Here is a 27943-nt window from a genome sequence, read left to right on the forward strand (position 1 = left end):
TCCCAGAATATGGTCCCACAATAACCAAGTAGGAATCTATAAGCTACAGAATTGAAAACACGCAATACTCGGTTGGTCATCCAGGTTGCATCTGAGGCACAAGTTCCCATCTCAGACAATCCTGGCACAACAGCTCCCGTGACAAAAGTTCCACCTGAATGCTGCTCCCACCACATACTAATAGTGTTGTTTCACACAGTATACAAGAAAACTACCATGACAGTACTAAACGCAAGTCAATTTTAAGCTTGTTGAATTCAATAAAGCTGAAAATGTTCACTCACTTTTTAGGAGTATGACATTTTAAAAGTTATTCCAAACAATCCGCTGATGCCCACAATCCATGTTACTTACTTCCTGACATCATAGAAAGATATGGCTGGTACCATTGCAAAGTGCACCACAAAAATAACATTTAATAACACTAAAATGTGGTTTAAAACAGGGGTCCCCAACCACGGGGCTGGGGCCCAGTACCGGTCCGTGGGTGGGGCCGAACTGGGCCGAGGAAAGCGTTCAGGTGCAGTGATAAAAAAAAAAAGTTTAAAAAAAATTCACACACACAAAAATAATTTTGTAAATATTGAAATACAACTTTAAGTAAATGCATATACATTTTGGAAATATGGGCCATTATTTTATTCAAAAGATAATATACAGGTAGTTTGAAGTTTTTGCATGTTTATGTTGTTTGTTGCGAGTGTCCCACTTTGTTTGACAGTCCTTGAACGCACCATTTTACGTGCGCTAGCCTTCTCCCACTCTGCACAGATTGTCAACTATACTGTATTTTTATGGGGGGTTTTCACTTCATATTTGCTCCCAAATGCTGATTCTTTGTGGAATGCATAAAGGTAAAGTTTGATTACGTTATTGAGTGCTAATGTGTATATTTGTTGTGTGAACAGCTTCAAGTTAATTCATGCTAGCACACTGCCTGTTAGCACACACGTCAAGCAGCGGTGCTATAATCTTCTCTCTGAAAAACAAACTCCAAGCTTATAGTGGTGAATGGTGGGTCTGTATTCACTTTGTGCTTTTAATTTGATGTTGTTCCTGTCGTAGTTTTACACAATACATACTAAATGAGATAAATTACATCGCACTACGACCCCCACCACCACCTCCCGGGTCCCGGAGATTTGTGGGAACACGAGCCGGGCCGTGGGTCCAAAAAGGTTGTGGACCACTGGTTTAAAACATTGTCTGTAGACTTATTAAAGGTTTAATGATGGCCACAGCTTGACCCTGGAGCAGATGATTTCATGTGCATGATTTCCTACGGCATACATGTACTTGTTAGTCTTGTTAGTTGCATTTGTATTATTGACTCATTTGTTGTGTGACCTTGTCCTTTCTTCTAGATTGTTCTCAGCTAATTGGCTGTGTGGGGGCGGGGCTTGCTGCCATATCCCGCCATGAAGATGCGGTGGACGGTGAGGGAGAGCGTAAATGTGAGACAGATGTCTTTACGCACAGGTCAGAATGCATCGCAGCATCACATTTAAACTCTGTCCACCCACTAACGAGGGTAACACACATACACACACGCGCACACATGAGAGAGAATGTGAGGTAATGGCAGACATTCCCATGCAGCAGCACAGGTGGAAATGATCCAGCGTCGAAATGTCACAGTCAATGTCTGCATCTGATTGATTAGAGGAGGAAATAATTAGCTCTGCTGTGCTGAAAGAAATTATTTTTTAAAATAAAAAGCCACTGTAATTACCTTAGCTCTCTTTGGAAGCAGCACACACACACACACACAATTAGAAGAGCTGTACTGCCCCCTGCTGGACGCATTTGCTACAACACTAGTAACAAGTGGCATCATTGTCAAACTGCTACCATGTACTAACTACTGTAATTAAACATTACATTGACAGTTGACTTCCACATTGTTCTCATTCCAATGTTAATTGGCCCCACAGAAAATCATGTAAAAAGAAATATGTTCCAGGCTCAAACTGTGGCTCAAACTCAAACTGTTTAACACAAATAAAGTAAAATGTCCATGTAGCGGAGATGGAAGACGGAGGTGTTTGCAGGGTGATGCTGTAACCGAGTGGCCGTGTATAGGTACTGATGGAATCAACAAAGCCTTGTAATATAGTCATGAATAGTATTGCTCATATTGGACTGAGCAGCCTTTCCTATTGCATAGTCAGTTCCATTTCCTGTTCTATGGTTATCATCACAGTTTTCCTTTGTCATCACTGGTACCCCACTGGTACGGACATACTCACTGATCTGAGGTGTCACACATGATGAAGTTTTTGAGGTAGATTTATCCAGAATATTTTGTTGGCTACGAATGTTCCACTGTAGTCCTAGTTAGTCCCCCCCCCCACCACCACTATAAAAGAGCAGGTTGGTCTCAGACTGTGGAGTCATGAGTGAGAGTGGCGGGGGTGTGGAGCACATCAGGTGAGTGCATGCATAAACGGAAATCTATGTATTACTACTTCGTAACTTCCTGTAATAGTCACTTTTTTTTTTTAGTTCAGTTTCTCTTTTTGTGAAGGTGTCACATGACTTTGATGGTTGGTATTGGTTGCAATGTACAGTATTTGTATTTATTATATAGCCTATAATACATTTATATTTGATGAGATTTCATTTTTTAAATAATTGTAAAAATGTTTTAATTATTACTTAAGTTATTTATTTTGTATAATTTAATTAGTCATTACTTTGGACTTTTTTGTACAATGTATGTATATTATATGTGTATATGTCCAGACTTTGGGGACACCTATTTAGACATGATAATTGTATGTATACGTCTTTTATTGCTAAGTTAAGTATCTTGCTAAGTAACTAAGTTTTTTTTTATTAAAACCAATCATAAAGTCAACTGTTGTATTTTGCTGATTAGTAAGTTAATTAGTTAATCACAAAACTGATGACAGATTAAGGGTAATTTAACCCCTGATTATTAGTGATGATGATTGATCACCATAATGAATAAATTAGTAATAATTATAATAAAATGTTTTACTGTACATAAATAAATAACAGCAACAGTAAAGTCTCCCACGACCCCCAGCACCCCCGTGTGTGCTGCATGTTTGCTTGGTTGAAAGTGAAAGTAAGCAATTAGTGTGATTAGTGAAGATGTTGTGATGACTTCATTGTGTTTGTGCTCCCGCTAACAACATGATGACAGAAGGTTGAGGTTCTGGTTTTGGTGGGGTTCACCAGGACAAAGAGCTCACTATGTTCCACACTAAGCATTGTGTGTAGCTCTGCGTGTGTGTGTGTGTGTGTGTGTGTGTGTGTGTGTGTGTGCTTGTATGTGTGTGCCTGTGTTGGACTTTGAGTCGAACCAGCCGACAGAACATTTTCCAGTCTTGGTGTTCCCGCTCCAGGAGGTGTTGCTTCCCCTGCCGCATGCCACACCGTCCCCAACGGCCGCCATCTTGCATCGCCGATGCAATGACTGCCTTTAAGGGCATCTGGACTCAAGAGTTCTGGCGCTGTGTTGGCGCTGAGTTCTTGGCCATGCTCTTCTTTGTCCTGCTGGGCCTGGGCTCCACCATCAATTGGGGGGCCGCTGAAGGGGACCCCCAGCTCCCTGACTTGGCACACATCTCGCTGTGCTTCGGCCTGACCATCGGCACCATGGTCCAGTGCTTCGGTCACATCAGCGGCGCTCACATCAACCCGGCGGTCACGGCCGCCATGGTGGTGACCCGCAAGCTGAGCGTGGCCAAGGCTGTGTTCTACGTGCTGGCCCAGTGCCTGGGCTCCATAGTGGGAGCCGCCGTCCTGTACGGGGTCACGCCAGCCTCAGTGAGGGGGGGCATGGGCGTCACGGCGGTAAGGGGAAGACATCTGTAATGACCTCTGCCAAGGAAGCTTTCACTGTGTCATGCTGCTTTCTTCGCAGGTGAACAAGAACCTGTCAGTGGGGAACGCTCTGGTGGTGGAGATCTTAATCAGCTTTCAGCTGATCTTCACCGTCTTCGCCACTTGTGACCACAAACGCAGTGACCTGAAGGGCTCGTCGGCATTGGCCATCGGCCTGTCGGTGTGTGTTGGCCACCTGTTTGCTGTAAGCTCACCTTACCTCTGTCATCATCTTAGCTCACGTCTTGCTGGTCTAGGGTGAAGGAGGTTGTGTTTATTCCATCCTTAGATTCCGTACACAGGTGCTAGCATGAATCCTGCTCGTTCCCTCGGCCCGGCTGTGATCACATGGTCCTGGGAGAACCACTGGGTAACTTATTTGTTATAAAGAAGTCTTTGTTGTACATGTTATTTATCATAAAAAGTATCAATGTTCATCTAGGTGTACTGGGTGGGCCCAGCCCTGGGAGGGAGTGTGGCTGCGGCCCTGTACGAGTACCTGTTCTGTCCAGACCCGGAAGCGAAGAAACGTTACTCTGACAGCTTCATCAAGGCACCCTTCATGGGATCCAAACAGCGGCAGAACTCGGTCACGGCTCAGGAGCCGCTCTTCGGCGCCATGGAGGCTGAGAGGGCTGACAGGAAGGAGCGGGACAGGGAGCGGGAGGTCTCTGGGGAGGTTCTGTCATCGGTATGACTAGACAGGAAGCAGGTCCAGGTCTGCATTGCCGAGGCAACGCTGGGTCTGAAGGAGACGGACCTGCTGTAGACAAATGTCAGCCATTGAAAGGTACCTTTGGGTTAAAGACTTGTAGTTTAAAATAATATGGGAATATGTACTTATCTGCAGAAAGTACCACGTCTTTATTGGATGAAGGTGTTTATTTGAAGGAGGCTTTTACTGTATTAGTACATTAGCTTGTGTAAGGTGTACAGCTTCAGGCCTCTGGTTTGACTGAAAGAAACAAATCGGTATAAAAAGATGTTTCTCAGGGTGTTTATCAGTTAGCACAAAAGGTAATAAATTATGACACATTCATTAATTCCATTATTTAATTCATTTTTTCCCTATAATTACTAAAAATAAATCATGAATGAATGTATTGTACATGGCTGCACGGTGGCTTCGTGGTTAGCATGTTGTCCACACAATCAGGAGATCTGGAAAATGCGTGGTGCTTGCATGTTTGCCCCGTGCATGGATTTTCCTGCTTGTACTCCAGCTTCTTCCACATTCCAAAAACATGCATGTTACACTCTAAATTGCCCATAGGTATGAATACGAGAGTGAATGCTTGTTTGTTTATTTGTGCCCTGTGATTGACTGGTGACCAGTCCAGGCTCCAGCACACCCCCGCGACCCTAGTGAAGACAAACTAGATGGATGGATGCATTGCACATGTTTGTGAATGTGAACAATGCTCTGTCACAGGTAATGTTTCATTTCAACCAACAGGTGTCACTATCGGCCTGACCGTGTGTGCGTGACTAAATCAAAACTTACATCGGCACACGCACACACCCACTTTGAGAATGTCGACCCTGTTCCAGGGTCAAACCGTGGCCATCATAAACACTTTATTAAGCGTACAGGCCGTGTTTTAAGTCGCATTTTAACGGTCTTAACTGTCATACAAGTGCAAAAAGAAGTTAAGCCTTTTGCGGTTCTTTTGCGTAACATCAGCTTCATTGTAGATGAATCCAATCTGTCTTTTTCTGGGTTTTTTCACTGCTCACATTTTGTACAAATAGTTCACATTCTGTTTCTGCAGCTCATCTTTCACTTTTAAACTCCTCCAACCTCCTCCGCTCCAACACTCCTGCTACGACTCAGCGCACATATTATCCTCACTTGAACGTGCACACACACATCTTCACACATTCAATCTGTTCAGGTTGCCTGCTAGCGAAAGTGTGTTCTTTGTGTAAATGCTTTGCTGATTAGTCAAGGAGCAAATTACCTGCATGCCCCTTCCTCCCCCCTCAAAAAACCCTCAGCGTGCACATCTCCTTTTGAAGACGAGCCATGTTATTTCTCCCGGCCCCCCGAGGCGGCGCTGGCAAGCAAGCGGTGATAAAATGGAAAAAAGGCGCATGTGCACTCAGGACCATTCTTATCAGCGTGTGAACAAAGTGCATACAAATCAGACTTGCGCTGTACATCAGAAGCACAGCTAATTGTTAAGTGAGCAGCGTCTGTGAAGCAACATGACTGACAATTAAATCATTAATCCTCACATGAGAGCAAAGTGGAGACACAGCTGCTGCCCTTCGGCCTCCAAAACATGTTAGCGTGGCTACAACACTTGGTGTGGCAGTCTCACTTTGTGCACTTCCATACTTACACTTAGCATTTTGAGTGCATATACTGTAATTCCAATGCAAAGTACAGCAAAATGCAGTGGGCTCTCAGTACCCAGATGTTGCACTCAGCACGCCTCAAACGGTGAGTGCACAGTGCTGGACACTTAACACCCTCAATAGTCGGCATCTTGGCTATTTAGCAGGCGACAAATATTTTATGGTGCCATCCAAATGATGGAAAGTGCTTGCAATTCACCATTAAGGAGAGAAGAAGGAGCCAGATGAGGTACCTCGGGTATCTGGTCAGGATGCTTCCCACACGCCTCCCTGAGGAGGTGTTCAGGGCACGTCCGACTAGTAGGAGGCCTCGGGGAAGACCCAGCACATGTTGGAGAGACTATGTCTCTCAACTGCCCTGGGAATGCTTCGGGATCCGCTGAGAGGAGCTAGGCAAAGTAGCTGGGGAGAAGGAAGTCTGGGCTTCTCTGCTTAGGCTGCTGCCCCCACGACCAGAACTTGAATAAGCGGAAGAAGATGGATGGATGGAGAAGTAGTAGTGGGTAAATATTGCAGTCGTCATTTTCAGGAAGTGTGCAGCAACAGTAATGGATTTGGGACAGCACGACACTGTCATCATGTTCGCACATGCTGTAGTAGGAAATACTGTATGTAAACAGTAGATGGCGGCTAACGTCTAGCATGGTGATGCGGACAGTGTTACATCTATAGCTTCTTCTCATCTATGTCCTAGTCACAACCTGTGTGGAAGAACTATGGAACATGTCTGGTCCGGTCCTATTCCTGTTTACATGGTGGAATAAATCCATTTCTACCTGGAGGAGCAGTACACACAAGTGGACTCAAGTCTGGACCCAACAGAGCGATGGTTTGGTTTGTTTGGACATTCCGGGATCTTTGGAATTTGAACAGAACAAGAGCAACTCATAAAAGAAGAGGGGAGCTGTCCTTTCAGAAGTGGACCTAAAAAGGATCCCTGAAGACCACCCCGATAGTGTCATTTAGCATGGTGGCTAATGTCGCTGCTGAGTGAGTTTAAAGAGAAACATTCTGTATGCGGTCACCACCAGTGTTGGGCGAAACGGCATCAAAAACAACGGCACCAATATTGTTGTCCAGTAACAGGTAATCTAATTAATGATTAAAAACGTAAAAAGTTACGCCATTAATGGCAGTGAAGTGTAGTGCATTAGTATGCGCTGATATCTATATCAACGATCTGGATGTCACTTCAGTTGCCATTGTTCACTACAACAACACAAGAAACTAAATGCTAGTCAACAAAATTTGTGGTTGCCGACTCTGTTAAACACCGCCCTCTAGCGTTTTGTTAGAAAACTTTCACAAGCTCATCCCTCAGCCCTTACCTCATGAAAGATGCCACAACGCCACAGCAATGCTAAATCACAATACTTTTACATATTTGAAGGTTTTCGAAAAAATAATGCACGAATTACTTTCCCTGGTAACTAATTACATTTGTGAAGAAGTAATTCCGTGGCTAATTCAATGACTTTTTGATATAGTAACTAACTTTAAGTAATTTGGTTGCCACTAACATTAAACAGAACAATCCAGTTAGACCTGTTTCGTATCACATGAAGTCTACATGTGTACGTGTCTGTCTGTAATGTGAACAATAATGTGATGTGAACAGTAATCTGTGGGGTGTTTGCGGCTGAAGCCACAATGTTTGTGGTGTCTGCTTTGTGGGTAACATAAAAATGCATGAAAAATGATGTGTACATAATAGCAAGAATGCTATGACGTCACATGTATTTTATGTGACACAATAATGCACTTTAATCAACTACATTTAATGGACTAAAGTTAAATAAATATTCTTCATGAAGGAGTTCACGTTGTTCTTGTAGTCCACAGTGCAGCCGTGCACGCCCTACGCTCCTAGTAGCTTAAAATAAGAGCGTGAACGGCTGAAGGTCATTAAAACACAAAAGGGCTTTTTTGGCGCTGCGGTCCAATATAGCGCATGCGCAGTGCGAGAGGACTGCTTCTATGCAGACTGCAATATGGCGAGAATGTCTGACAGCGGAGACACGGAGCACACCAGCTGGGGGGACGATGAGGACATCCAGGAGGTACAGATCACCGGGGGGGAGGAGGAGGAGGACCTAGACTGGGTGTCAGGCGGCACAGTGGCAGTCCTCAGCAGGAGCATGGACGAGGGAGAGGGCAGGAGCCCCCCCGCTGTGACAGACTCTCACCTGGCCGCTCACTTCCCGCGCTCAGAGCGGAACAAGCTAAGTGAGAACACCCGCCTGGCGACACGGTACGCGGTCCGGATCTTCCGGGAGTACCTGAGCGAGAAGGCTCAGAGTCCGGACTTTGAAAGTCTGTCAAAGGAGGACCTTTGCGCGCTGCTGCGCTCCTTCTACGCGGAAGCACGCTCCAAAAGTGGCCAGCTGTACAGCAAGTCCTCCCTCATCAGCATCCGCAGCTCTCTAAACCGATACCTCAACGACCCGCCCTACTGCCGAACCCTGGACCTCACCAAGGACCCGGAGCTGCGGAGCGCCAACTTGACCCTGGCGGCTGTCATCCGGCGTCTGGAGGAGCAGGGGGCGGGGCCGGTGGTCCAGAAGCAAGCGATCACTCGCTCGGACCTGCGCAGACTGTACGAGTCGTCCATGTTCGACGTGGACACGCCGTTTGGACTCCTGAACAAGGTCTGGTTCGAGACCTGCATGTACTTCTGCACCAGGGGCCGAGAGAACCAGAGAGAGCTGCAGGAGGACTCCTTCGGTCTGGCCGTGGACGAGCACGGCCGGAAGTTCGTCTACTTCAAAGCCCTGGGACCCTACCACAAGACCCGACACCCCAGGAGGAAGCCCGAGGCGGATAGCGTCACCCTGCCGCGAATGTACGAGACTTGCACGGATCTCTGCCCGTACGCCAGCTTCGTCCGGTACCTGTCCAAACGGAACCCCCTGTGCCGGGCCTTCTTCCAGAGGCCCCGGGACCACTGCTGCACCTCGGAGGTCACGTGGTTCGAGAACAAGGCCATCGGCAAGAACCTGCTGGGCACGCGTATGCAGATGCTGTCTCGCGCGGCCAAGCTGTCCAAAACCTACACCAATCACTGCATAGGAGCCGTGGCCATAGCAACGCTCGACGGCGTCTTGGGCGCTGCTACCACAGCTAGCTGCGTTGCCACAGAGACGCGACAGGGTCACGTGGAGCCCGAAAGACTACTTCCCTCTCCTCACCCGAAAAGACGCGCACTATCTCCTGTGAAGGGGAGGCAGAGACATGCGCAGCACACTGTCCTCTCCACAGTCAAACAGGTAGTCATGCCGTGTCTTCATCTGTCTTGAGTGCTCATCGCCATTGGATGACACTGGCTTCATTTAGCAATATTAGTTTATTTTTGTAATGTTTTGTTTATGTCAAGACAGGGGTATCCAAAGTGTGGTCCAGGGTTAATTTTTGGTCCACAGCTTTTGTATTTGCCCTCAGCATATTGGAAAAAAACAAAAACAAAAAAGAGTTAATTCATTATTAATAAGAAATCTAATTAGATATAACACTAAATTGGTTTGTCACCTTCAACACAAAGCTAAGATGTGGATGTGTTGTTCAGATAACTTAGCATGTATTGACCTACTGTACATTTGCTTGGTTTTATCATCTTTTTTGTACAAAATGTATCAAAGTGGCCCCTATGCACTTGTATTTCTTTTGTTTGCATTGGAACACTAAAGAAAAGCAGAGCAAAAAGAGCCAAATGTGATAATTCCACACAGAACTAAAAAAAAACTCAAGTCTTGGCACAAGTCTTGAGGGTCAAAAATATTTAACTTAATATTTTGTGGCACACCCTTTGGAAAAATAACTGAAATCAATCAACAAGTTTCTTTAACTTCTCTGCTGGAATTTTGGCCCGCTCTTCTTTTGCCAACAAATCTGCCGCGGGTCTCTCAGACTGCGGTTTTGAGATCTCTCCACAGGCTTCAGAACTCCCCAGTGCTGTCTTAGGCCATTTCTGGGTGCTTTTTGAAGTGTGCTGTGGGTCATTGTAGTGCTGAGAGATCCATGACCTCTGACAGAGACCCAGTTTTCTGAGACTGGGCCCTATATTGCCCCCCAAAATTGTCTGGTAGTCTTCCCATTTCATGCCATGCACACAGTCAAGCCATCCGGTACCAGAAGCAGCAAAGCAACCCCAAAACATCAGTGAACCTCCACAATGTTTGACCGTAGGGACCATGTTCTTTTCTTTGAAGGCCTCCTTTTGTTTTGGGTTAACAGTAAAGTGATGTGCTTTACCAAAAAGGTCTACTTTGGTCTCATCTGTCAAATCAAAAGGAGCATGGCATGCTTGCAAAACAATTATTTCTTACAATTCTGATAAGGTGACAATAATTTAGTCTAGTCCATTTTTGGAGTTTTGCGTGAAATCAGATCAGATTTGGCTTTTTTTCTCTGCTTTTATTTGGTGTTGTTCCAATGCAAGCAAAATAAATAAAGACATGAATACCGAAACATTTGTAATTGCTCCAATCTTCTGGGAGAGAAGTGGTGCATTATCTGACAGAGGCACAGGGGTGCCAGTGTTTTTGACCGTGACCATTTTACCCTAATGAAGTGTCCACAGAGTGTGAATTTGTCAAGTACATTCACATCTGTTGCCATGGGTAACCTTGCCTTGCTAATTAATTTACCCAGCATGCACTACAGTGACGGCCTCAAGGTGAATGACGCCTGCTGGGTTATGTTCGTTCTCAGTAAAAAATGATGTCATTTACTTCTAATAAAACAAATGACTAATATGACATCGGACCATAAGGCTCTCGGATGGGAAAAACAGAACAGTAATCCCAGACAGGCTTAAAGGGGACCTATTATGCTTTTCCTCTTTTCTGACCTATAAATGTTGTTACAATGTTGTATTCTTGTGTTAAACGATGGTAACTCATCAGATAATATAAGTATAATAGGTCCCCTTTAAGATGGCGGTAACAAATACTGGCAAAGAATGTGAATGGATGAGAAAGAGAAGAGGTGCATCATGGAAAGAACCCAGCACTCGAGGCCAACGGCGACCCTGAGGCAGCCATTACTTGTGTTTTAGCGAGTCTCGAGTCGCAGAGCAAGCTCTCAGGCCAAGCAGCAGTGGATGCTTCTGGATTGCAGATGGATGGGGGGGGGGTTACATTTTTGGGTGACTCATTTAATGCATTTAGAAACCTCAGTAATGTCCCCTTCAAGTGGCATGTTGCTAGATGCTTTGTCAGCTGGATGTAGTACATCACTGTGTGTGTTACTGTCTGTTTCTACACAGCCTGCACACATACTCTTTGGTCCAGGTGTGGCTTACCACAGCTAACAAACCTGTGCCCATTACCAAGATGGCCACCTAGTGGTCACCTCCTTCTGCTTTTGTGTCCCAGGACGGCGAAGGTGACAGCAGTGAGACGCTGGCATCCTCTGTGCATCGGCTGTGCTCGACCGGCATCCCAACCGCCGCCCAGCTCACCAAAACCAACGCACCCGTCCACATCGATGTCGGAGGTCACATGTACACCAGCAGCCTGGCCACCCTCACCAGGTACCCCGAGTCAAGGTGAGAGACACTCAGCAGAACTTGTGGATGATGTTGATATCCTTGTAACCAAGAGGAGGCAGCATTTCACCAATTGAGGATTTTGGCTTCTCCAATTAAGTGTTGACCAACTCCGGCCAGGCTTTTTTTATGTCTGTCAGCAACGGGGTCTTCCTGGGTCTCCTATCATGGTGTCCCTTTTCATTCAAATGGCAATGGATAGTGTGAGCTGACACTGTTGTATCCTGTGTCTGCAGGTGAGCCTGAATTTGTTTAGAAGTGGATAGAGGTTATCCACCATTGGAAATATCCTTTGTTGCAATCTGTGATCAGTTTGTCTCATCTCGAGACAAACCTCGAGGGAGGTTGGCTACAGTCACATGGGCTGTGAACTTCTTGATGTTGCGCACAGTAGACACAGGAACGTTCAGATGTCTGGAGATGGACTTGTAGCCTTGAGATTGTCCATGCTTTTCCGCAATTTTGTTTTTCAAATCCTTTGCGCTTCTCTCTTTTAGCTAGCTTGTTAACCTGTAAGACTGTTCATAGACTTCACTGTTTATGAAACACGTGTCTTTGCTTTGTTGTAAATCGTCTTTGACACATAACTTTCCTTGATCAATGGGAGAATGGCTCTTTCTCTGACTGTTTTGAACTCGTGTTTAGCCTCCAGTGTTACACAAGACAGAAAAATTTATCCTAAAAGGAGTTACAGTATGTCACAGAGGACGTTGTCTTTTTTTTAGATTACAAACTAGTGGAGTAGTTGCTTCAGTAGTCCCTGTACGTGACGCGCTAGCAGTGTGTTTGTCTTCGTCCCGTGTGACACGTGGCGGCAGGATCGGACGCCTGTTTGACGGAAGCGAGCCCATCGTGTTGGACAGTCTGAAGCAGCACTACTTCATCGATCGGGACGGCGCCATGTTCCGGTACATCCTCAACTTCCTACGCACCTCCAAGCTTCTCCTGCCGGATGACTTCAAAGTGAGTGTCCGTGCCCCTTAATGACTTTTTCACCACAGCGTCATCTGGATGTGGCGGGTCACTGCCTCCGCTTGACCCCAATGCAAGTAGATGGTAACAACCGACAATAAAAATCAAATATTTGATCTCTCCACTCAGGGCTAACCTGGACCCCGGCATACATTAAATACGGTACCCACATTACCCAAGTTGCTGATCTTTGATCTTTTAGGAGTACGCTCTGCTCTACGAGGAGGCCTCCTTCTTCCAGCTGGTTTCCTTGCAGGCAGAACTTCAGCGCTGGCGGGCAGAGCGGGAGCACGAGAGCGCATCACAGCCATGGGAGTGTGTTATGGTTCAGGTAGCCCAAGACCTGGCCGAGAGGATCAGTGTAAGCGGCCGCTGTTCCGCCATCGAGGAGGTCTTCCCAGAGGTCACAAAGGCCCGGTGCGAGTCCCAAAACGGCAGACGGGAGTCCGACTCCACACACGTTATCCGCTTTCCGCTCAGTGACTACTGCCACATCAACTCTGTCCAGGTATCTAACACTCACTCTCACAGAGAGAGTCGCATACAGAAAAACTGCCCTATCCTACATTTCCAACCTTCAGACTTGTGTACAGTCGAGGCCAAAAGTTTTGAGAATGACACAAGTATTGGTTTCACAAAGTTTGCTGCTTCAGTGTTTTTAGATGTTTTTGTCAGACGTTACTATGCGGTCCCCCAAGTCACTGAGTTATCACTTTTGCCTTTGGAAAAGGCATTGTTCGTCACCAAACTGCTCTCTGATGGTTGGGAGAAGCTGCTTTCGGAGGTTGTTTTGGTAACATTCTTTATTCATGGCTGTGTTCTTGGGCAAACATGATCAGGATGCTTCACTGTTAGCATAACACAGGACTGATGGTAGCGCTTACCTTTTCTCTGGACAAGCTTTTTTTGTGGATGCCCCAAACAATCAGAAAAGGGATTCATAAGAGCAAATGTTTTTACCCTCGTCTTCAGGAGTCCAATACCTGTATCTTTTGTAGAATGCCAGTGTGTCCCTGATGTTTTTCCCGGAGAGAAGTGGCTTCTTCAGGCACCCTTCTTGGTGCCAGGCTATCTTCCAAAAGTCTTCGCCTCACTGTGCGAGCAAACGCACTCATGCTTGTCAGCTACCATTCCTGAGCAAGCGCGGTACTAGTGGTGCCCTGATCCAGATGCTTGCTGGACTTTCGTGGGCACCCTGAAGCCTTCTTAACAACAATTGAACCTCTCTCCTTGATGTTCTTGATGATCTGATAAACGGTTGATTTAACAGAGGAAAAACAAAGATTTCATGCACCACCCCCTTTTTAAAGCTTCCAGTCTCTTATTTTCACTCAGTCAGGATGACAGAGTCATCTCCAGCCTTTGTCCTTACCAGAGAATCACTTACATGATGTCAGCTGGTCCTTTTGTGGCAGGGCTGAAATGCAGTAGAAATGTTTTTTTGGGGGGGGGAATTAAGTTCATTTTCATGACAAACAGGGACTTTGCAATTCATTGCCATTCATCTTACAAAACTGAGGCAGCAGACTTTCTGAAAATTAATATTTGTGTCCTTCCCAAATCTTTTGGCCATGACTATATACGTTTAAAATCTTCTACAGTCAAACTTCAGTTTTCACTCAAATTTTGCCTCGGTTTTTGTACAATATTGCAGGTAACAAACTAGTCCATTTGCCCTCTACTGCATTGCCCCGCAAAATGAAGTGTCCAAACAAATCATCCTATTCCTCATTTATCATTACTTTGCAGTGTTTATTAAGAGGTGTGTCCAAATACTTTAGCATAAATCCATTGTTTTAATTTATGCTGCATGTTGTGTGTAGCTTACTTTTGTACGCATGGCTGCAGGTGTTGGAGCGACTACAGCAAAAAGGATTCTGCATCACGTGCGGTTCGTGTGGCGGCGGCGTGGACTCCCCCTCTCACTTCAGCGAGTACGTGCTCCAAAGGGCGGGGCTAGGTGGCCGGCGCCCCCTCGTGCGAGTCAAACACGAAGAGCTGGACACAACTCCACCTGACAGGAAGTGAGGTGATATATGAAATCATATATGACATGGACAAGTACATGTAAATAGTGTACGTTATTGTGTTTACACTGTATGAGGAGCTGGGATTTTGTATCAAGCTGTCATGTGACCTTCAGGCCAAAATGTTTGTCCTCTTAAAAAAAAAAAAAAAAAAAAAAAAAAAAGGAAAAACCTGTAAAGAAGACAAAAAAAATGCTTGTGGATATTTTTTAATGTGACGGACAAACAAACAAATGTAAGAACACTTGCAACTCTTTTACAACTTAGTAAGTTAAGTAAGGAAAACTTCTCCCCCAAAATGAAGTGCTCTATTCATAGCAGCATCTGCATAAATAACAAAATATATTAAAGAACAAAAATTACTTAATATAAACACTGATCCGTATTATTCATATTTGACCAACTAGTGGGAGGAGCCGACAGGTTATCAGAGCATTGCTTTGTACAAAATGAGGGAGTGACGCAGAAAGTTGTCCTGCTCCATGCACACCAGCAGGTCACGCAAGATGACCCGAGTCACGTGCTGAAAGCCCTGTCTGGGCAGCAGGGACACCTGACACACACAGAAAAAAATAAACATACACAACCACTAAAGCAACAGGCATTCAGAGAAAATCAAAAATCTTACCTGTCCTTCCATCTGGGTGAGCGGTCTCTTCTTACGTGGACCGATGGCGGCCAGAGCGGTGATGTTTGCCTCGCGCTGCTGCAGCTGAGCTTCTTCTATTTGTTGCAACTAAACATGAAGTAACAATTTGACTGGGCAAGCATACACCTTTCATTGTGCAACCTGAATTGTGTTAAGGTAAGCAAGAGAGAGTGGAGAGTCACCTCTTTGGCTCGTTGCTTGAGCTGCTGGTGCAGAGGGTCTTCGGTGTGGGAGCGACTCTGTGAGACAAATGTGATGTGAGACAGACGCTCTAAAAGCTTGTCCACTTTGTGTCCAACTTACCCTGGCCAAGCGCAGCAGCGTCTCCCTCTCCTCCTCGTCTTTCCTCTTCTTCTTCAAACTTTCCACTTCCTCCAGGAAACGCAGCTGAGAGCGCACGTCGCTCACTTTGGCGTGCCACAAGTCCTCCTGCAATCCACAGAACGGTTATGTCCCTCTGTAAACCCTAGTGGTTCAGGACATCCCGCCCACAGAGGACTCTGTCCAAGTTTCTTCTGGTTATGTGGGATTCTTTTGAGTCTCTTTTGGGGCACTTTCCACTTAGAGCTGCATACAGAAAACTGAAAGAAGGTTTTTTTTGTGTGTGTGTTCGTTTTTTTTTTTAAACACGCTAAAAACCAACCCAGTATAGGTCTATAATAATTAGGGGTGTCACAAGAACTCGCAAGATGAAAACGAGACAAGATTTCTCGTTCTCGTCTTGTGGGCAGTAGGTCTGGGACGCTAAATTAATTAATTAATCACATAAATGAAAATTAACTTGATAATTTTGCCGGCCGCAATATATTGGTACATGCATGCGTGTCCTCATACAGTGTATGTATGCCATTTGCAGTTCCTCGTCTCTCGCCTCCAAACAGGCATGAAGAGCGTTCAGTCTGTGCATTGGTTTTAGCACCTTAGTGAGTTTGTTCCATAGAACAACGGCATGAGGGGAGTGAGCCCTTGTCAGTCATACAGTCTCTTTGTCTCCGTGGGTGGAGGCAGGGGCGATAGTGTAACTAGTAGAAATTAAATGAGTAGATTGCAGTTTTGTCTTTTTTTTCATTGTACTTTTCTTGAAAGTAATCTGGCCTCCTGAACTGAGTGCCTTGTGACACCACTAATAAGAAGTCATTATTTTGTTGATAATTAACTACGAATTAATGACTTATTAATAATAACTGGCACTGCAACAATTAACCAATGATTAATCAATGATTAATCAATTAGTCAATTAAATGTTTATTATTTAAAGATGTGAATATCCTCTGATTCCAGCCTCTCAAACAGGAATTTATTTTTTATTTCCTTAGTCATCCATGAAAGCAGACCTATTATCTTTGCGTTTTAGGCAAACCAAGATATTCACACACACATCAGGTTTGACTTTGGAAAACAGTGATCGCTAGTTGCAGCCCTAATAATGTTTAAAATTAAAAATATGCCTGGCCTTTGGATTTATTTTTTTGCTACCAATTATTTATAGAATTATTAAGTACTACCACATTTGTGGGCTACACGGTGGCCAAGTAGTTAGCATGTTGGCCACACAGTCAGGAGATCGGGAATATCTGGGTTGGAATCTCAGTTGGGCATCTCTGTGTGGAGTTTGCATGTTCTCGCCGTGCATAGGTGGGTTTTCTCCGGGTACTCCGGTTTCCTCCCACATTCCAAAAACATGCATGTTGTGTTAATTGGCGACTCCAGATTGTCCGTAGGTATGAATGTGAGAGCGAATGGCTGCTTGTCTATATGTGCCCTGCCATTGACTGGCAACCAGTCTAGGGTGTACCCCGCCTCTTGTCCGAAGTCAGCTGGGATAGGCTCCAGCATACCCGCGACCCTAGTGAGGATAAGCGGCATAGAAGATGGATGGATGGATGGCTAGTACATTTTTCTGGGTTTCTTTTTGAAAGTTAAATCAGAAATAATAGTAGACAAATGTTAATAAATTAACAAATAATTATTGTGATTTTTTGATAGTAACTACAATTGATAGTTCAAGGTTGCGTTTTCCTGTGAATAGCAAAAAATAAAAAAACAAACAAAAAAAAAAAACACATAATGCACACACCCATAAAAATGCCTATTTTCTCTAAGCCAGAGGTAATCAACTACATTCGTCCAAGGGCCAGAATTTTTCTCATACACTGTAAAGACCAGATGCTGTCGCTAAAAGTCCCATAAATATATAGAAATCCACAAGTACACAGGGCTGCCAATGCTGAATAGGTTGTTTTGTTTTTTTTTTTGCAGTGTGGTCCTTGTAATTTTGTAATGCAAGCCGTGTTTATGTTTATAAAATGCCGTGGGCCTTTAAAAAAAAAAAACAACCTGCAGGCCACAATGGCCCTGGGACGGACTTTCAGCACCCTTGCCTTAAGGTATAAAGAGCAGGACTCTAAACCCCTTTATAGGAAAAGAGCTTAAGCTTTTGTTGTTAGAAATGCATGGCAGTAGACAACCACAAGGTATCCCATTATACATCCAAAGGTGATTGAGGGCAGAACGAAAGAGGTTTGTGGACAGATTGGTCAGTACCTTGAGTGCTGACTTGCGGAGTTCTGCCATCACAGTGAGCTTCTCCAGGATCCCACGGAGACACTCCTGGGTGGCATGAGAGACCATTGACACCACCTCCGGGCCCACTTCAGTTACCCCTAGCTCCCGTCCTGAGGCAGAACCCAGAGGAAGATACAGTAAGTGCAGGGCATTAGAATGAGCCAAAAACTAAACTATTTGTGTCATATTTCTCTTGCTGCACCCGCGTGGAGGATTCTGCTGAGCACAGGGCTAGGAGACAGGAAGAGCTGGTCCTGACAGGACTGGACCACAGAGCCGACCGTGCTGGTCAGGTTCTGAGCGTTCTCCTCTCTCAGGTTGACTCCTGCCATGGACGCCACATCGTTAATATCGTCATCTTCTCTGAGGGAACACAGACAGATGACAGCAGGATTTTGATAGATTCAGGTGGCCAACGTCATCTTCTTACTTGTAAGATGCTGAAGTGTCCCTGAATGCAAGTCTGGGGGTGCAGGGCGGATCTCGGACAAAAGGCTGCTTCAGTTGGAAAGCTCCTACGTAAAGATTTACAACAGTTTGCTTCAACAATGTCCTGCTAGTATCCAGGATGTTTGATTGCAAATAGATTATTTTCTCACCTGTGATGTCTTTTCCTGTTTGGACCAGGGTGATTTTGGCTGTGGAAGTGGGCCTGATGCTCTTGGAGGTGACTGTTCTGGACTGGGCCAACATGCTGAACCCAGGTCTCAGACTCGTTGCTCCACTCGACAGCTAGAACGTCAGCCAAGTGATGTTACATGACTTATTTTTTTACAATAATGGAGCTCTTTAGAACACAGTCCACCTGCTGGGCTGGTCTTGGACTTAGTACTGTGTCCATACTGGGCTTCTTCACAGCAAGGTTGCAAGAGGATGAGGCCTGCTGGATGAATAACTGGGGGTCCGAGGTGAGGCAACGCACTGCTGGAAGACTTTTCTGACACGAGGGAAAAGACGACTGTGATGTTTAGTTCAGTGCTGTCTAGGCAGCGAGAGGAGGAAACTGTCATGTAACCTCAACCTTGAGAAAAGGCACCAAGCACGGCTGTGGCGTGGACTTGAGCTCCTGATAGAGCGCCTCTGTGAACTCCTCCACCTCCAGCTTGCCTTCCTGCAGGGGAGACAGCATGGACACGTGACCTGAAGAGTTGAGCAGACCCATCTAATGTGAATGACAAGGAGCGACGAAACCACACCAGCAGACTCCTGACCAGGCCTCGCACGTTATTGGCCATGTTGGCAGGGTTGGAGTCACTGGACGCCAGCTTCATCAGGGTAACAAGGAAATTCTTGCACTTCTTCACACTCTCCAGGGTCTCCTGATGGATGGACGGTCACACAAACAATCAGCGTGGGTCAAAGTCAATTTTGTAAATTTGTTGTGATGTCGGGCCGCACGGTGGTCTAGTGGTTAGCCATTGGCTGGCGACCAGTACAGAGTGTACCCTGCCTGTCGCCAGAAGTCAGCTGGGATAGGCTCCAGCATGCCCCCGCAACCCTAATAAGGAGAAGCGGTATAGAAAATGGATGGATGGATGTTGTGATGTCCCTCGGTACAGACCTCCTCCAGGGCCAAATCATTAACAAAAGTGGGGATATACACTGCTCAAAAAAATTAGAGGAACACTTTGAAAACACATCAGATCTAAACTGGGGGGAAAATGATCTTGAATATCTTTCTTGATAATAAGTGGGTGATGTATTAGTAACAAAATGATGCCACATAATTTGATAGAAATGAAAATGATCACCCTATAGAGGGGGGGAAATCAAAGACACCCCAAAAATGAAAGTGAAAAATGATGCAGCACACTGGTCCATTTTGCCAAAATGTCATTGTAGCAACTCAAAATGATTCTCAGTAGTTTGTGTGGCCCCCACGTGCTTGTACGCATGCCTGACAACGTCGGGGCATGCTCCGACTGAGACTACGGATGGTGTCCTGGGGGATCTCCTCCCAGATCTGGACCAGGGCATCAATGAGCTCCTGGACAGTCTGAGGAGCAACCTGGCGGTGCCGGATGGACCTAAACATAATGTCCCAGAGGTGTTCTATTGGGTTTAGGTCAGGTGAACGTGGGGGCCAGTCAATGGTATCAATTCCTTCATCCTCCAGAAACTACCTGCATACACTATCCACATGAGGTCGGGCATTGTCGTGGACCAGGAGGAACCCAGGTCCCACTGCACCAACGTAGGTTCTGACAATGGGTCCAAGGATTTTATCCCGATACCTAATAGCAGTCAGGGTGCCGTTATCTAACCTGTAGAGGTCTGTGCGTCCTTCCAGGGATATGCCTCCCCAGACCATCACTGACCCACCACCAAACCGGTCTTGCTGAATGATGTTGCAGGCAGCATAACATTCTCCACGGCATCTCCAGACCCTTTCACGTCTGTCGCATGTGCTCAGGTTGAACTTGCTTTCATCAGTGAAGAGCACAGGGCACCAGTGGTGTAGTTGCCAAATTCTGGTGGTCTATGGCAAATGCCAATCGAGCTCTACGGTGCTGGGCAGTGAGCACAGGGCCCACTACAGGACGTTGGGCCCTCAGGCCACCCTCATGGAGCCTGTTTCTGATTGTTTGGTCAGAAACATTCACACCAGTGGCCTGCTGGAGGTCATTTTGTAGGGCTCTGGCAGTGCTCATCCTGTTCCTCCTTGCACAAAGGAGCAGATATCAATCCTGCTGAGGATTGAAGGAACTTCTACAGCCCTGTCCAGGTCTCCTGGAGTAACTACGTCTCTCCTGGAATCTCCCCATGCGTCCAGGTACCGCAGTGATGCCCTGGTCCAGATCTGGGAGGAGATCCCCCAGGACACCATCCGTAGTCTCATTAGGAGCATGCCTCGACGTTGTCAGGCATGCGTACAAGCACGTGGGGACCACACAAACTACTGAGAATCATTTTGAGTTGCTACAATGACATTTTAGCAAAATGGACCAGTGTGCTGCATCATTTTTTCACTTTCATTTTTGGGATGTCTTTGATTTCCCCCCCCTCTATAGGGTGATCATTTTCATTTCTATCAAATTATGTGGCATCATTTTGTTACTAATACATCACCCACTTATTATCAGGACAGATATTCAAGATCATTTTTCCCCCAGTTTAGATCTGATGTGTTTTCGAAGTGTTCCTCTAATTTTTTTGAGCAGTGTAGTAATAACTAATAGAATAGTATGCTTCTATTGACTGGTGTTACTATGTCAACAGGACAGCTGTGGGTGGATGCGACGCTTACTTGGCTAAATGTAGGTGGGGGCTCTTTCTTGGTTTCCATGGCAACTGGTTGCACAAGGCTGCAGGTCTGAACCACAGCTGGTTTGGGAGCCACGCCAATCACCTGAAGGTACAGTACGGTCCAAGTCAGACTGGTGCCCTTCACAACCAGAGGGTGGTACCTTCACCTTCACCACCGCAGTCTTCTGAACCGGTGCTGCTGGCTGGAAAGCAGGAGGAGCCGTCATCCGGATCACCGTCACCTTCTCTTTGCTTTGACTTGCGGCTGCTGTTGAAGCCTGGAGACAATTTTTTTTTTTAAAGATCTTTCACATGGATGGTGGCTGTCACCTTAACAATGGAGCATTCCAACAGACCTCACACATACACACCTGGGGGGTCAGTATTCCTGCTGGCTCGCTGTTGCCGCTTCTCACTCCCTGCTGAGCCTGTGCCAAAGCCTGCTGAGACATCAGCATCAGCTGACCACTGTCACTGCGGATCAGCATCATACCTGTCAATGAATCAACACATACTTTCACTTTATTAATAATCTAGTCGATATGGACAAAAATAATGGAAAGAAATGGTGAGGTCACTGATGTTCTTCCACACCAAGCTCCTCCAAGCAGGCCTTTATAGACTACCACATGTTTAAGGCTCACCTGGCGGGATCTGGATGTTGGCGGGGAGTGGAGTCTGAGCCGGTCGAGACGCCACAGCCATCGGTGGCCCTGCTGACCTTGGCACAGTTATGACCACCGTCCTTCCCTGAGTGGAGCTGGCTTGGCTCAGAGCTGCTTTGGTTAAATGGTTGGCACTGATCCCACCTGGCTTGGACACCTTGGTCACCACCATGACGGTGGGGGAGGACGTCTGAGGGGACTGAACTGAGGAGGCGTTAACTTGGTGGACAGGACCAGTGGCGACCACGTCCACCTTGGAAACACCTGAAGAAGGTATGGGGCCACACTTGGCTGGGATTGGTAATGTCTTCACTTGAATGTCATCTCTTATTGTCCCAGTTGTCTCTTTATTTGTGGACATCATTACTTCTGAGTGGAAAGTGACACAACTGAATTATCAACTTTGCTGGCTGTATCTAACATAAACTCATATTTGAGTATGATTGACAAAATAAATGTAAAAACTCACCTTCGTGTCGGTATTATGTTGATTTTGTTTGATTAGAACCCAAGATGAACAATAAACGATGCTTCAGCTACTTCAAAAGGGAGCTAGCTCCAAAGATACGCTATATATAGGATATTGGCAGGTGTGACTTAGCTCTTTTAGTTAAATCAACAGTTGGATTAACAACATGAAATGCAAGAAAATGTATCCACAGTATACGTATATGTATGTGTCAAAGACAAACCTTACTTGACATGTCTAATTGAAAACATCAACTGTGCTAAGTTAGCTAACTCACAATTAGCTTTACGGTTGAGTCACAACACTTTGTAACTGTCAACGTCACGAATAGGATTTCATGTTGATAGATGAATGGAACAATGAGAAGTGAAAAAGACGACATATAGGTGAAATGATGTAATGAGTGACTGAAATAAGGAATTAAATTGGTTTCGATTAGAGTTTCGACGTGCCCGTCAAATTAACCGTGTCAGTTTCGGGAGAGGAGCCCTGCGCTTCTATGTAAATTGCGTACTCCCCCAGGAATGTGAACGCACCACGAATCCCGAACGCTCGATTGGTAGTGCGCTCAATTGCACACAAAAACTAGAGACTCAAAATAACAGGAAACCATTCCCGTTTATTTTATTTTCTCGATCTTTAAAATGAAGAATTCGATTTTTGTGTGTTTTTGTGCAATTATATTATTCTCTTCCAGCTGCTGCTGGAAGTTTTCACTGTAGAAAAAAAGATCTCTACCGCCACTCTCCGGAGTTAATTATGTACTGCAGAAAAAAATCAACGTCAGCAGTTCATTACTTCATATGTCTTTGATATGAAAATACACAAAAATAGTTTGTTAAATCTTTAAATAGAAGGCATACGTAGGTTTCCAAAGGTTCTCAGGATAGTTGATGCCGTTTTGAAGCAAAAAATAAAAAGTGCAATTCACATCCTTGATAGAATAACTTTATATCCAAGATAAATTTACATACATCAAGGAGGACATAATTAACCATCTTGTTGGGCATGACAGAAAGGTACAGCGCACCTTGTACATAATCTACAAAAAAGAGTTTAGTTTTATACCAGAATGTCTCAACATATGAAGGTTGCAGTCCCTTACAAGAATGACAGTCTTATGACACGATGATGGTTAAAGGGGGTCAGCGTGTCATCAGGAGTGTTGATTTAGATGACTTTACATCTGTCCAGACAGCAGCTGCAGGACCAGCTCCTCATCCTCAGCCAGAGACAGTCCGGTGTCCAGTGTTGTGTGTTCTTCATCCTCCTGCCTCACCTTCTTCCTCCTCGCTGCTGGGACCTCCTCCTCTTCCTCGCTGCTGCTGTTGTCACTGCTGTGGCTCCGTTTAGCTGGCCAAGCTTTACCCTCCTCCTCCTCGTCCTCCTCCTCATCATCATCTGAGTGGTGTCTGTCAGGATCTGGCAGGGTGCTGGGGTCAAACTCGTCTTCGCTGTCATTGGCCAGGTACGCCAACACCTCATCCTCCTCATCAGACTTGTGTCCGGGCTTCTTGCTGGCGTCCCTCTTGGCCGCCTTGGCCTTCAACTTCTGCTCACGATGTTTGGCCTTCACTTTGCGGCTGTACTCCTGCTTGTCAAACTCCTGGTCCTCTCTCCTCAGACGCTCCTTGGCCTTCTCCAAGTTGATCCCTGAGACCTCCTCCTCCTGCTGCTGTTGCTGCTGCTCTTGGCCTGTGGCTGAACGCTGCACCGGAGGCCAAAGCTGCCTGGCTTCTCCGTCCTCTGTGAACGTCACTTTTGTGTTGACCTTGAAGTTCCTCTTGAGGATCTTCTTGGCCTCTTTAAACTTTGTGGTTTTTTGGTTTTTCTTTGTGGGGCTGCTGGTGGACTCCTGTCTCTCCTGGTCCTCCTCTATGCTGAACACGTCCTTTCTTTTGACTGTCAGGAGGTCTAAGTCTCTGAGGTCATCCTCATCGCCATCTTCACCCAGGAGGAGCGTTTTGGCCTGACCCTCGTCATCTCCCTCCTCCTCATCATCACTTCCTTCAGCATCATCTTCAGAATCGGACTCCTCCTTGCTTGGAACACCTCCTTTCAGCTGGGCTTTGAAGCTGCGCAGCTCCTCATCCTCCTCCTCAAACTGCTCTGCCTTCTCCGCCCTCTGCGCCTGAGCTTTGTTCAGGAAGCGCACGCGCGGTGCCACTGCCAGGCCCAGAGACAGTGCATACTCGTGAAGCTGGAGCTTGAATATGTCAAACACCTCTTTGTTCCTCATCAGGAAGACAGAGCGCAGGTAGGAGACAAAACACCGCTGGGCACGCTCCTTCTGCTCCTTCTCCTGGGCCAGGAAGGCCTCCAGCTTCTGCTGTACATTCTGAAGCTTCTCTGGATTCACCTGTAAGCAATCAATCCCCAAGAAACCACAAGTGGTCTGTGAGGAACTCACCGTGCATCTACAAATTGTAATCAAGTATTATCAACTATTCAGGGATTTAGCGTTAATGTGTGGACTCACCTGGATCTTGTTGATGGGCACCTTCTTCTCCTGCAGCTGTCCAACCATGCCCTTCTCCTCTGAGGGGAGGAGCAGCAGCAGCGCCTCCCCGCCCTCCTTGTACCTGGCTGTGCGTCCCACCCTGTGGATGTAGGTGTCAGCGTCTTCGGGACAGTCGTACTGCAGCACCCAGTTGACAGCAGGGAAGTCCAGGCCCCTGGCAGCAATGTCGGTGGAAAACAGCACGGCACTCTTCTTTCGGAGGAAGTCGTTGTAGACCTCCACCCTCTTCATCTGCTGCTGCTTACCATGGAGGGCCAGAATTGGCATGCCTGGTCGAAGACGGCAGAAGATTCGGAATAGGTACTGCACTTCCTTGCAGCACGCAAAGAAGACAATGACCTTCTTCTTCAGGTGGCTTCGAATGAAGGAGTAGAGCATGTTGACCTTGGTGTGGAGCTCACACACCACGTAGCTCTGCTCCAGGGTGGCCGGGGTGCTGAACTTTGCCTTCTCGTGGACCCACACGTACTCTGGGTCTTTCAGGCTGAGCCGAGCCAGGTCTTTGACCGACTTGGTCTGTGTGGCAGAGAAGAGCAGCGTCTGGCGAGTCTTGGGGAGGTTCTCCACAATGGCATTCAGTGTGTCGGCGAAGCCCATGTCCAGGATGCGGTCGGCTTCGTCCAGCACTAGCATGTGCAGGTTGGAGGCGTGGAAGGTGGCGGTCTCGTCCATGTGCTGGAGCAGCCGTCCAGGGGTGCAGATGACGATGTTGGTGCGGTGGATCTTCTCCGACTCGCCCTTTAGCTCCTTCCCACCGATGATGAGCCCTGCGGAGAAGTCATGGTTCTTGCCCACCTTACGAAGCACCTCAAATGTCTGGTAGGCGAGCTCCCTTGTGGGGGAGATGATGAGGGCACCCAGGCCGTCCAGGGAGCTCCATTGCTGGCGGTACAGACACTCCAACACTGGTATTAAAAAGGCTAAAGTCTTTCCAGAGCCAGTCTTGGCGGCGCCGAGAATGTCCTTGCCCTGCAAGGCGAGGCCAATGGTCTGCCTCTGGATCTCTGTGGCCTGCCTGTACTGACACTCCTGCAGACCAATCAGGGTCTTCCTGGAAATAGGGAAATCTGAAAACCTAATGACATCTTTGGTGTTGATGTCGCTGTACTTGCTCACAAGCTTGTGTATGTTCTCTCGCTCGACCTGCCACTCTGGCCTTTTCTTCTGCTGTCGTTCCTTTTTAACGCGAGATTTCGTGATGTTGTATTTCTTCTTCCATTTCTCGAAGCTTTCGATGGGATCTGCCGGGTCTGACACATTTACCGGTTTTGGTTTCTTCTTGAAAGAATCCTTTTTCTCCATTTTTTAAAACACACGGGCTGCTAAAAAAGATAGCTCAGCCGTGTTGATCAGCATGGAGAACACGATGCGTCGTGATGACATCATCAACACGCGCCATATTTTTTTACATCTAAAATTTATTAAAGAACTGAACAAACCAGGAATAACTTATTGGATATTTTCAGGTACTACCAATGTTGTTTTTTTTAATAATTAGTAGCTACTTTTACGTTTTATTTCATTTTTAATATGTCCTAAATCGTCTTCAAACCCCATTGTGAACGTTTAAAGCGGTGGCGCTTCAGTTCCACTCCAAACCAAACAGTGGCGGTAATGCATAAAAGACAACTCTTCCGAGCCGCCACGACGAGACGTGAAGAAGAAGCAGACAACAGCAGTCAAGCTATATAATGACAAACAAGACAAGGCTCGTCATTCTGGACCACAACAAGTTTACATCTGTCATTTAAGGACCGACAACATCCCTGCAGCCCTTATGCGACGCAAGGCATGGCAGAGACACAGGACAATGAGGTATCAACGGCTTTAGTCCACCGCAAAAAATTGTGTTAGACAGGGAAAAGTGGTGCATATGTGACTTGTATGCTGTTGGTGGTATTAAATAGAAAAAGAACAGTAAGAATTGGATTTTGTGCACTTACAGCGCTTCTAAAATGTTCCTCAAAAGTGCTTTTACAATCAATTGGTAAAATAATAACGTGGGAAGTTATATGCAGTATTTAACTGTAAATGCTGTGGCCTGTGACATTTTTTTACTCCACTACAGAGAGCACCAGACGTTTACTAGGGTTAAGTAATTAGATAGGAAGCCTAAAATTATATATGTTGTTTTATTATTACTTAATAGATAGATACACGAATAAAGAAATAAACTATTCCTCATTAAAAGCAAATCACACCAAGTCAACTTTATTTGTATAGCACTTTTTAAAAACAGCAACCACTGGCCAAAGTGCTTAACAGGAGTTAAGTTAAGTGCAAGATAAAAGATAGAAAACACTCATAAAAATATACAGGTGCCCAGAATAAAGAATATGAAACACACACTTAAGAACATGTAAAACCAGTAAAATCAAGCAATAAGCAGTAAAATGGTAGCGTATAATACTGGTTAAAAAAACAGGCAAAAAAGATGGGGGCCTATGCTGCTCATTTTAAATGGGGGCACTGTTGTAAGCTTATTTTAATGAAAAAAAAACTCCATATGTCTCAAGTTGAGTACAAGGTAAATCTGCCTTCTTTTGGCTGCTCTGATTTGACAGTCTCCTCCCCCGACCACCCCTACTTTGTTGCGATTGGTCAGGATTCGAGGGTCGACGCCAGATCATCTTGTGTATATTTCGTGAAGCTCTCGTACACGACTGTTCACAAGCTTTAGGAGTGGCATAAAAATGAAGGCACGGACTTAAACACACCAACTTCATGATGTGGCCCTTCCACATCACATCATGTAGAACAAGAGTACAAGATCAAACTTAGGCATAAGTCTGAAAAGTTGCAAATGTAAGATAGGATGCATGTCTAATGTGCATAGGTAGTGCATTCATAATTTGGGAGCTGCAACTGTAAAAGCTCTGTCCCCTCTGAGCTTACGCTGTGTCCTTGGCACATCCAGGAACAGCTGGTCAGCTAACCTGAGCGACCAGGACGGGCGAGTGCAGGTGAAGCAACTCAAAGTGGTATAATGGAGGCAAGACCATACAAGGATTTCAAAACAAAAACAATTCAAATAAATTATGAATGAATGAATTCTTATAAAATACTGT

At 45.9% G+C, this 27943-nt stretch overlaps 5 protein-coding genes across 17 annotated transcripts in view; 3 read left to right on the top strand and 2 right to left on the bottom strand.

Moving 5' to 3' along the window:
* LOC129188315 (aquaporin-4-like) overlaps nt 1-7996 on the top strand; it is a 37950-nt gene extending 29954 nt beyond the window's left edge. The window contains exons 1-6 of one of the 3 annotated variants that reach the window (XM_054788625.1): nt 722-854; nt 1365-1479; nt 3375-3825; nt 3896-4060; nt 4145-4225; nt 4298-7996. In XM_054788625.1, coding sequence (XP_054644600.1) covers nt 827-854; nt 1365-1479; nt 3375-3825; nt 3896-4060; nt 4145-4225; nt 4298-4552 — 1095 coding nt within the window. In that variant the 5' untranslated portion in view covers nt 722-826 and the 3' untranslated portion in view covers nt 4553-7996. Of the gene's footprint in view, nt 1-721; nt 855-1364; nt 2431-3326; nt 3826-3895; nt 4061-4144; nt 4226-4297 lie in introns of those variants that run through there. The other 2 variants (XM_054788627.1, XM_054788626.1) reach the window with 2 other exon arrangements.
* Nucleotides 7997-8215: 219 nt separating this feature from the next.
* Nucleotides 8216-23749, top strand: LOC129188312 (uncharacterized). 2 transcript variants are annotated; one of them, XR_008572593.1, is made up of 7 exons: nt 8216-9482; nt 11589-11761; nt 12580-12724; nt 12936-13241; nt 14582-14762; nt 21194-22158; nt 23549-23749. XR_008572593.1 is itself a non-coding variant. In XM_054788619.1 (6 exons), the coding sequence occupies exons 1-5, from the start codon at nt 8217-8219 to the stop codon at nt 14759-14761; spliced, it is 2070 nt and encodes a 689-aa protein (XP_054644594.1). In that variant the 5' UTR covers nt 8216; the 3' UTR covers nt 14762; nt 21194-22524. The 2 variants fall into 2 exon arrangements, 1 of the variants encoding a protein (XP_054644594.1); XM_054788619.1 differs by lacking the exon at nt 23549-23749 and having other exon boundaries at nt 21194-22524.
* On the bottom strand, nt 14971-22859 carry LOC129188314 (transcription initiation factor TFIID subunit 4-like). 4 transcript variants are annotated; one of them, XM_054788622.1, is made up of 16 exons: nt 22355-22859; nt 21865-22251; nt 21577-21713; nt 21388-21498; nt 21222-21323; nt 19171-19293; nt 18996-19085; nt 18780-18911; nt 18574-18706; nt 18405-18489; nt 18177-18337; nt 17954-18084; nt 15713-15838; nt 15592-15648; nt 15389-15496; nt 14971-15313 (listed from the first exon to the last, which is right to left on the bottom strand). In XM_054788622.1, exons 2-16 carry the CDS (start codon nt 22247-22249, stop codon nt 15188-15190), a joined length of 2007 nt encoding a protein of 668 aa, XP_054644597.1. In that variant the 5' UTR covers nt 22250-22251; nt 22355-22859; the 3' UTR covers nt 14971-15187. The 4 variants fall into 4 exon arrangements, with proteins under 4 accessions (XP_054644597.1, XP_054644598.1, XP_054644595.1 ...); XM_054788623.1 differs by having other exon boundaries at nt 21592-21713; nt 21865-22254; XM_054788620.1 differs by having other exon boundaries at nt 21865-22254.
* On the bottom strand, nt 23298-26255 carry ddx10 (DEAD (Asp-Glu-Ala-Asp) box polypeptide 10). The gene is made up of 2 exons (XM_054788618.1): nt 24834-26255; nt 23298-24713 (listed from the first exon to the last, which is right to left on the bottom strand). Exons 1-2 carry the CDS (start codon nt 26175-26177, stop codon nt 23535-23537), a joined length of 2523 nt encoding a protein of 840 aa, XP_054644593.1. The 5' UTR covers nt 26178-26255; the 3' UTR covers nt 23298-23534.
* Nucleotides 25804-27943, top strand: part of szt2 (SZT2 subunit of KICSTOR complex) — a 63108-nt gene continuing 60968 nt past the window's right edge. For all 7 annotated transcript variants that reach the window (XM_054788611.1, XM_054788614.1, XM_054788612.1 and 4 more), the window contains exon 1: nt 25804-26690. In XM_054788611.1, the coding sequence (XP_054644586.1) occupies nt 26667-26690 (24 nt within the window). In that variant the 5' untranslated portion in view covers nt 25804-26666. The remainder of the gene's footprint in view (nt 26691-27943) is intronic.

The sequence above is a fragment of the Dunckerocampus dactyliophorus genome, chromosome 10, assembly GCF_027744805.1.
Source record: "Dunckerocampus dactyliophorus isolate RoL2022-P2 chromosome 10, RoL_Ddac_1.1, whole genome shotgun sequence".
NCBI lineage: Eukaryota > Metazoa > Chordata > Actinopteri > Syngnathiformes > Syngnathidae > Dunckerocampus > Dunckerocampus dactyliophorus.

Bases quoted from the DNA above. Each gene is read 5' to 3' on its own strand.
- LOC129188314 (XM_054788622.1), bottom strand. From the start codon at position 22,249: ATGATGTCCACAAATAAAGAGACAACTGGGACAATAAGAGATGACATT. The intron at 18,707-18,779 runs GTGGACTGTGTT...CTGACGTTCTAG, and splicing joins GTCCAAGACCAGCCCAGCAG to CTGTCGAGTGGAGCAACGAG. The intron at 18,490-18,573 runs GTGAGAAAATAA...ATCTTTACGTAG, and splicing joins AACAGGAAAAGACATCACAG to GAGCTTTCCAACTGAAGCAG.
- LOC129188312 (XM_054788619.1), top strand. From the start codon at position 8,217: ATGTCTGACAGCGGAGACACGGAGCACACCAGCTGGGGGGACGATGAG. The intron at 9,483-11,588 runs GTAGTCATGCCG...TTTGTGTCCCAG, and splicing joins TCCTCTCCACAGTCAAACAG to GACGGCGAAGGTGACAGCAG. The intron at 11,762-12,579 runs GTGAGAGACACT...ACGTGGCGGCAG, and splicing joins ACCAGGTACCCCGAGTCAAG to GATCGGACGCCTGTTTGACG.
- ddx10 (XM_054788618.1), bottom strand. From the start codon at position 26,177: ATGGAGAAAAAGGATTCTTTCAAGAAGAAACCAAAACCGGTAAATGTG. The intron at 24,714-24,833 runs GTGAGTCCACAC...GATTGCTTACAG, and splicing joins TGCCCATCAACAAGATCCAG to GTGAATCCAGAGAAGCTTCA.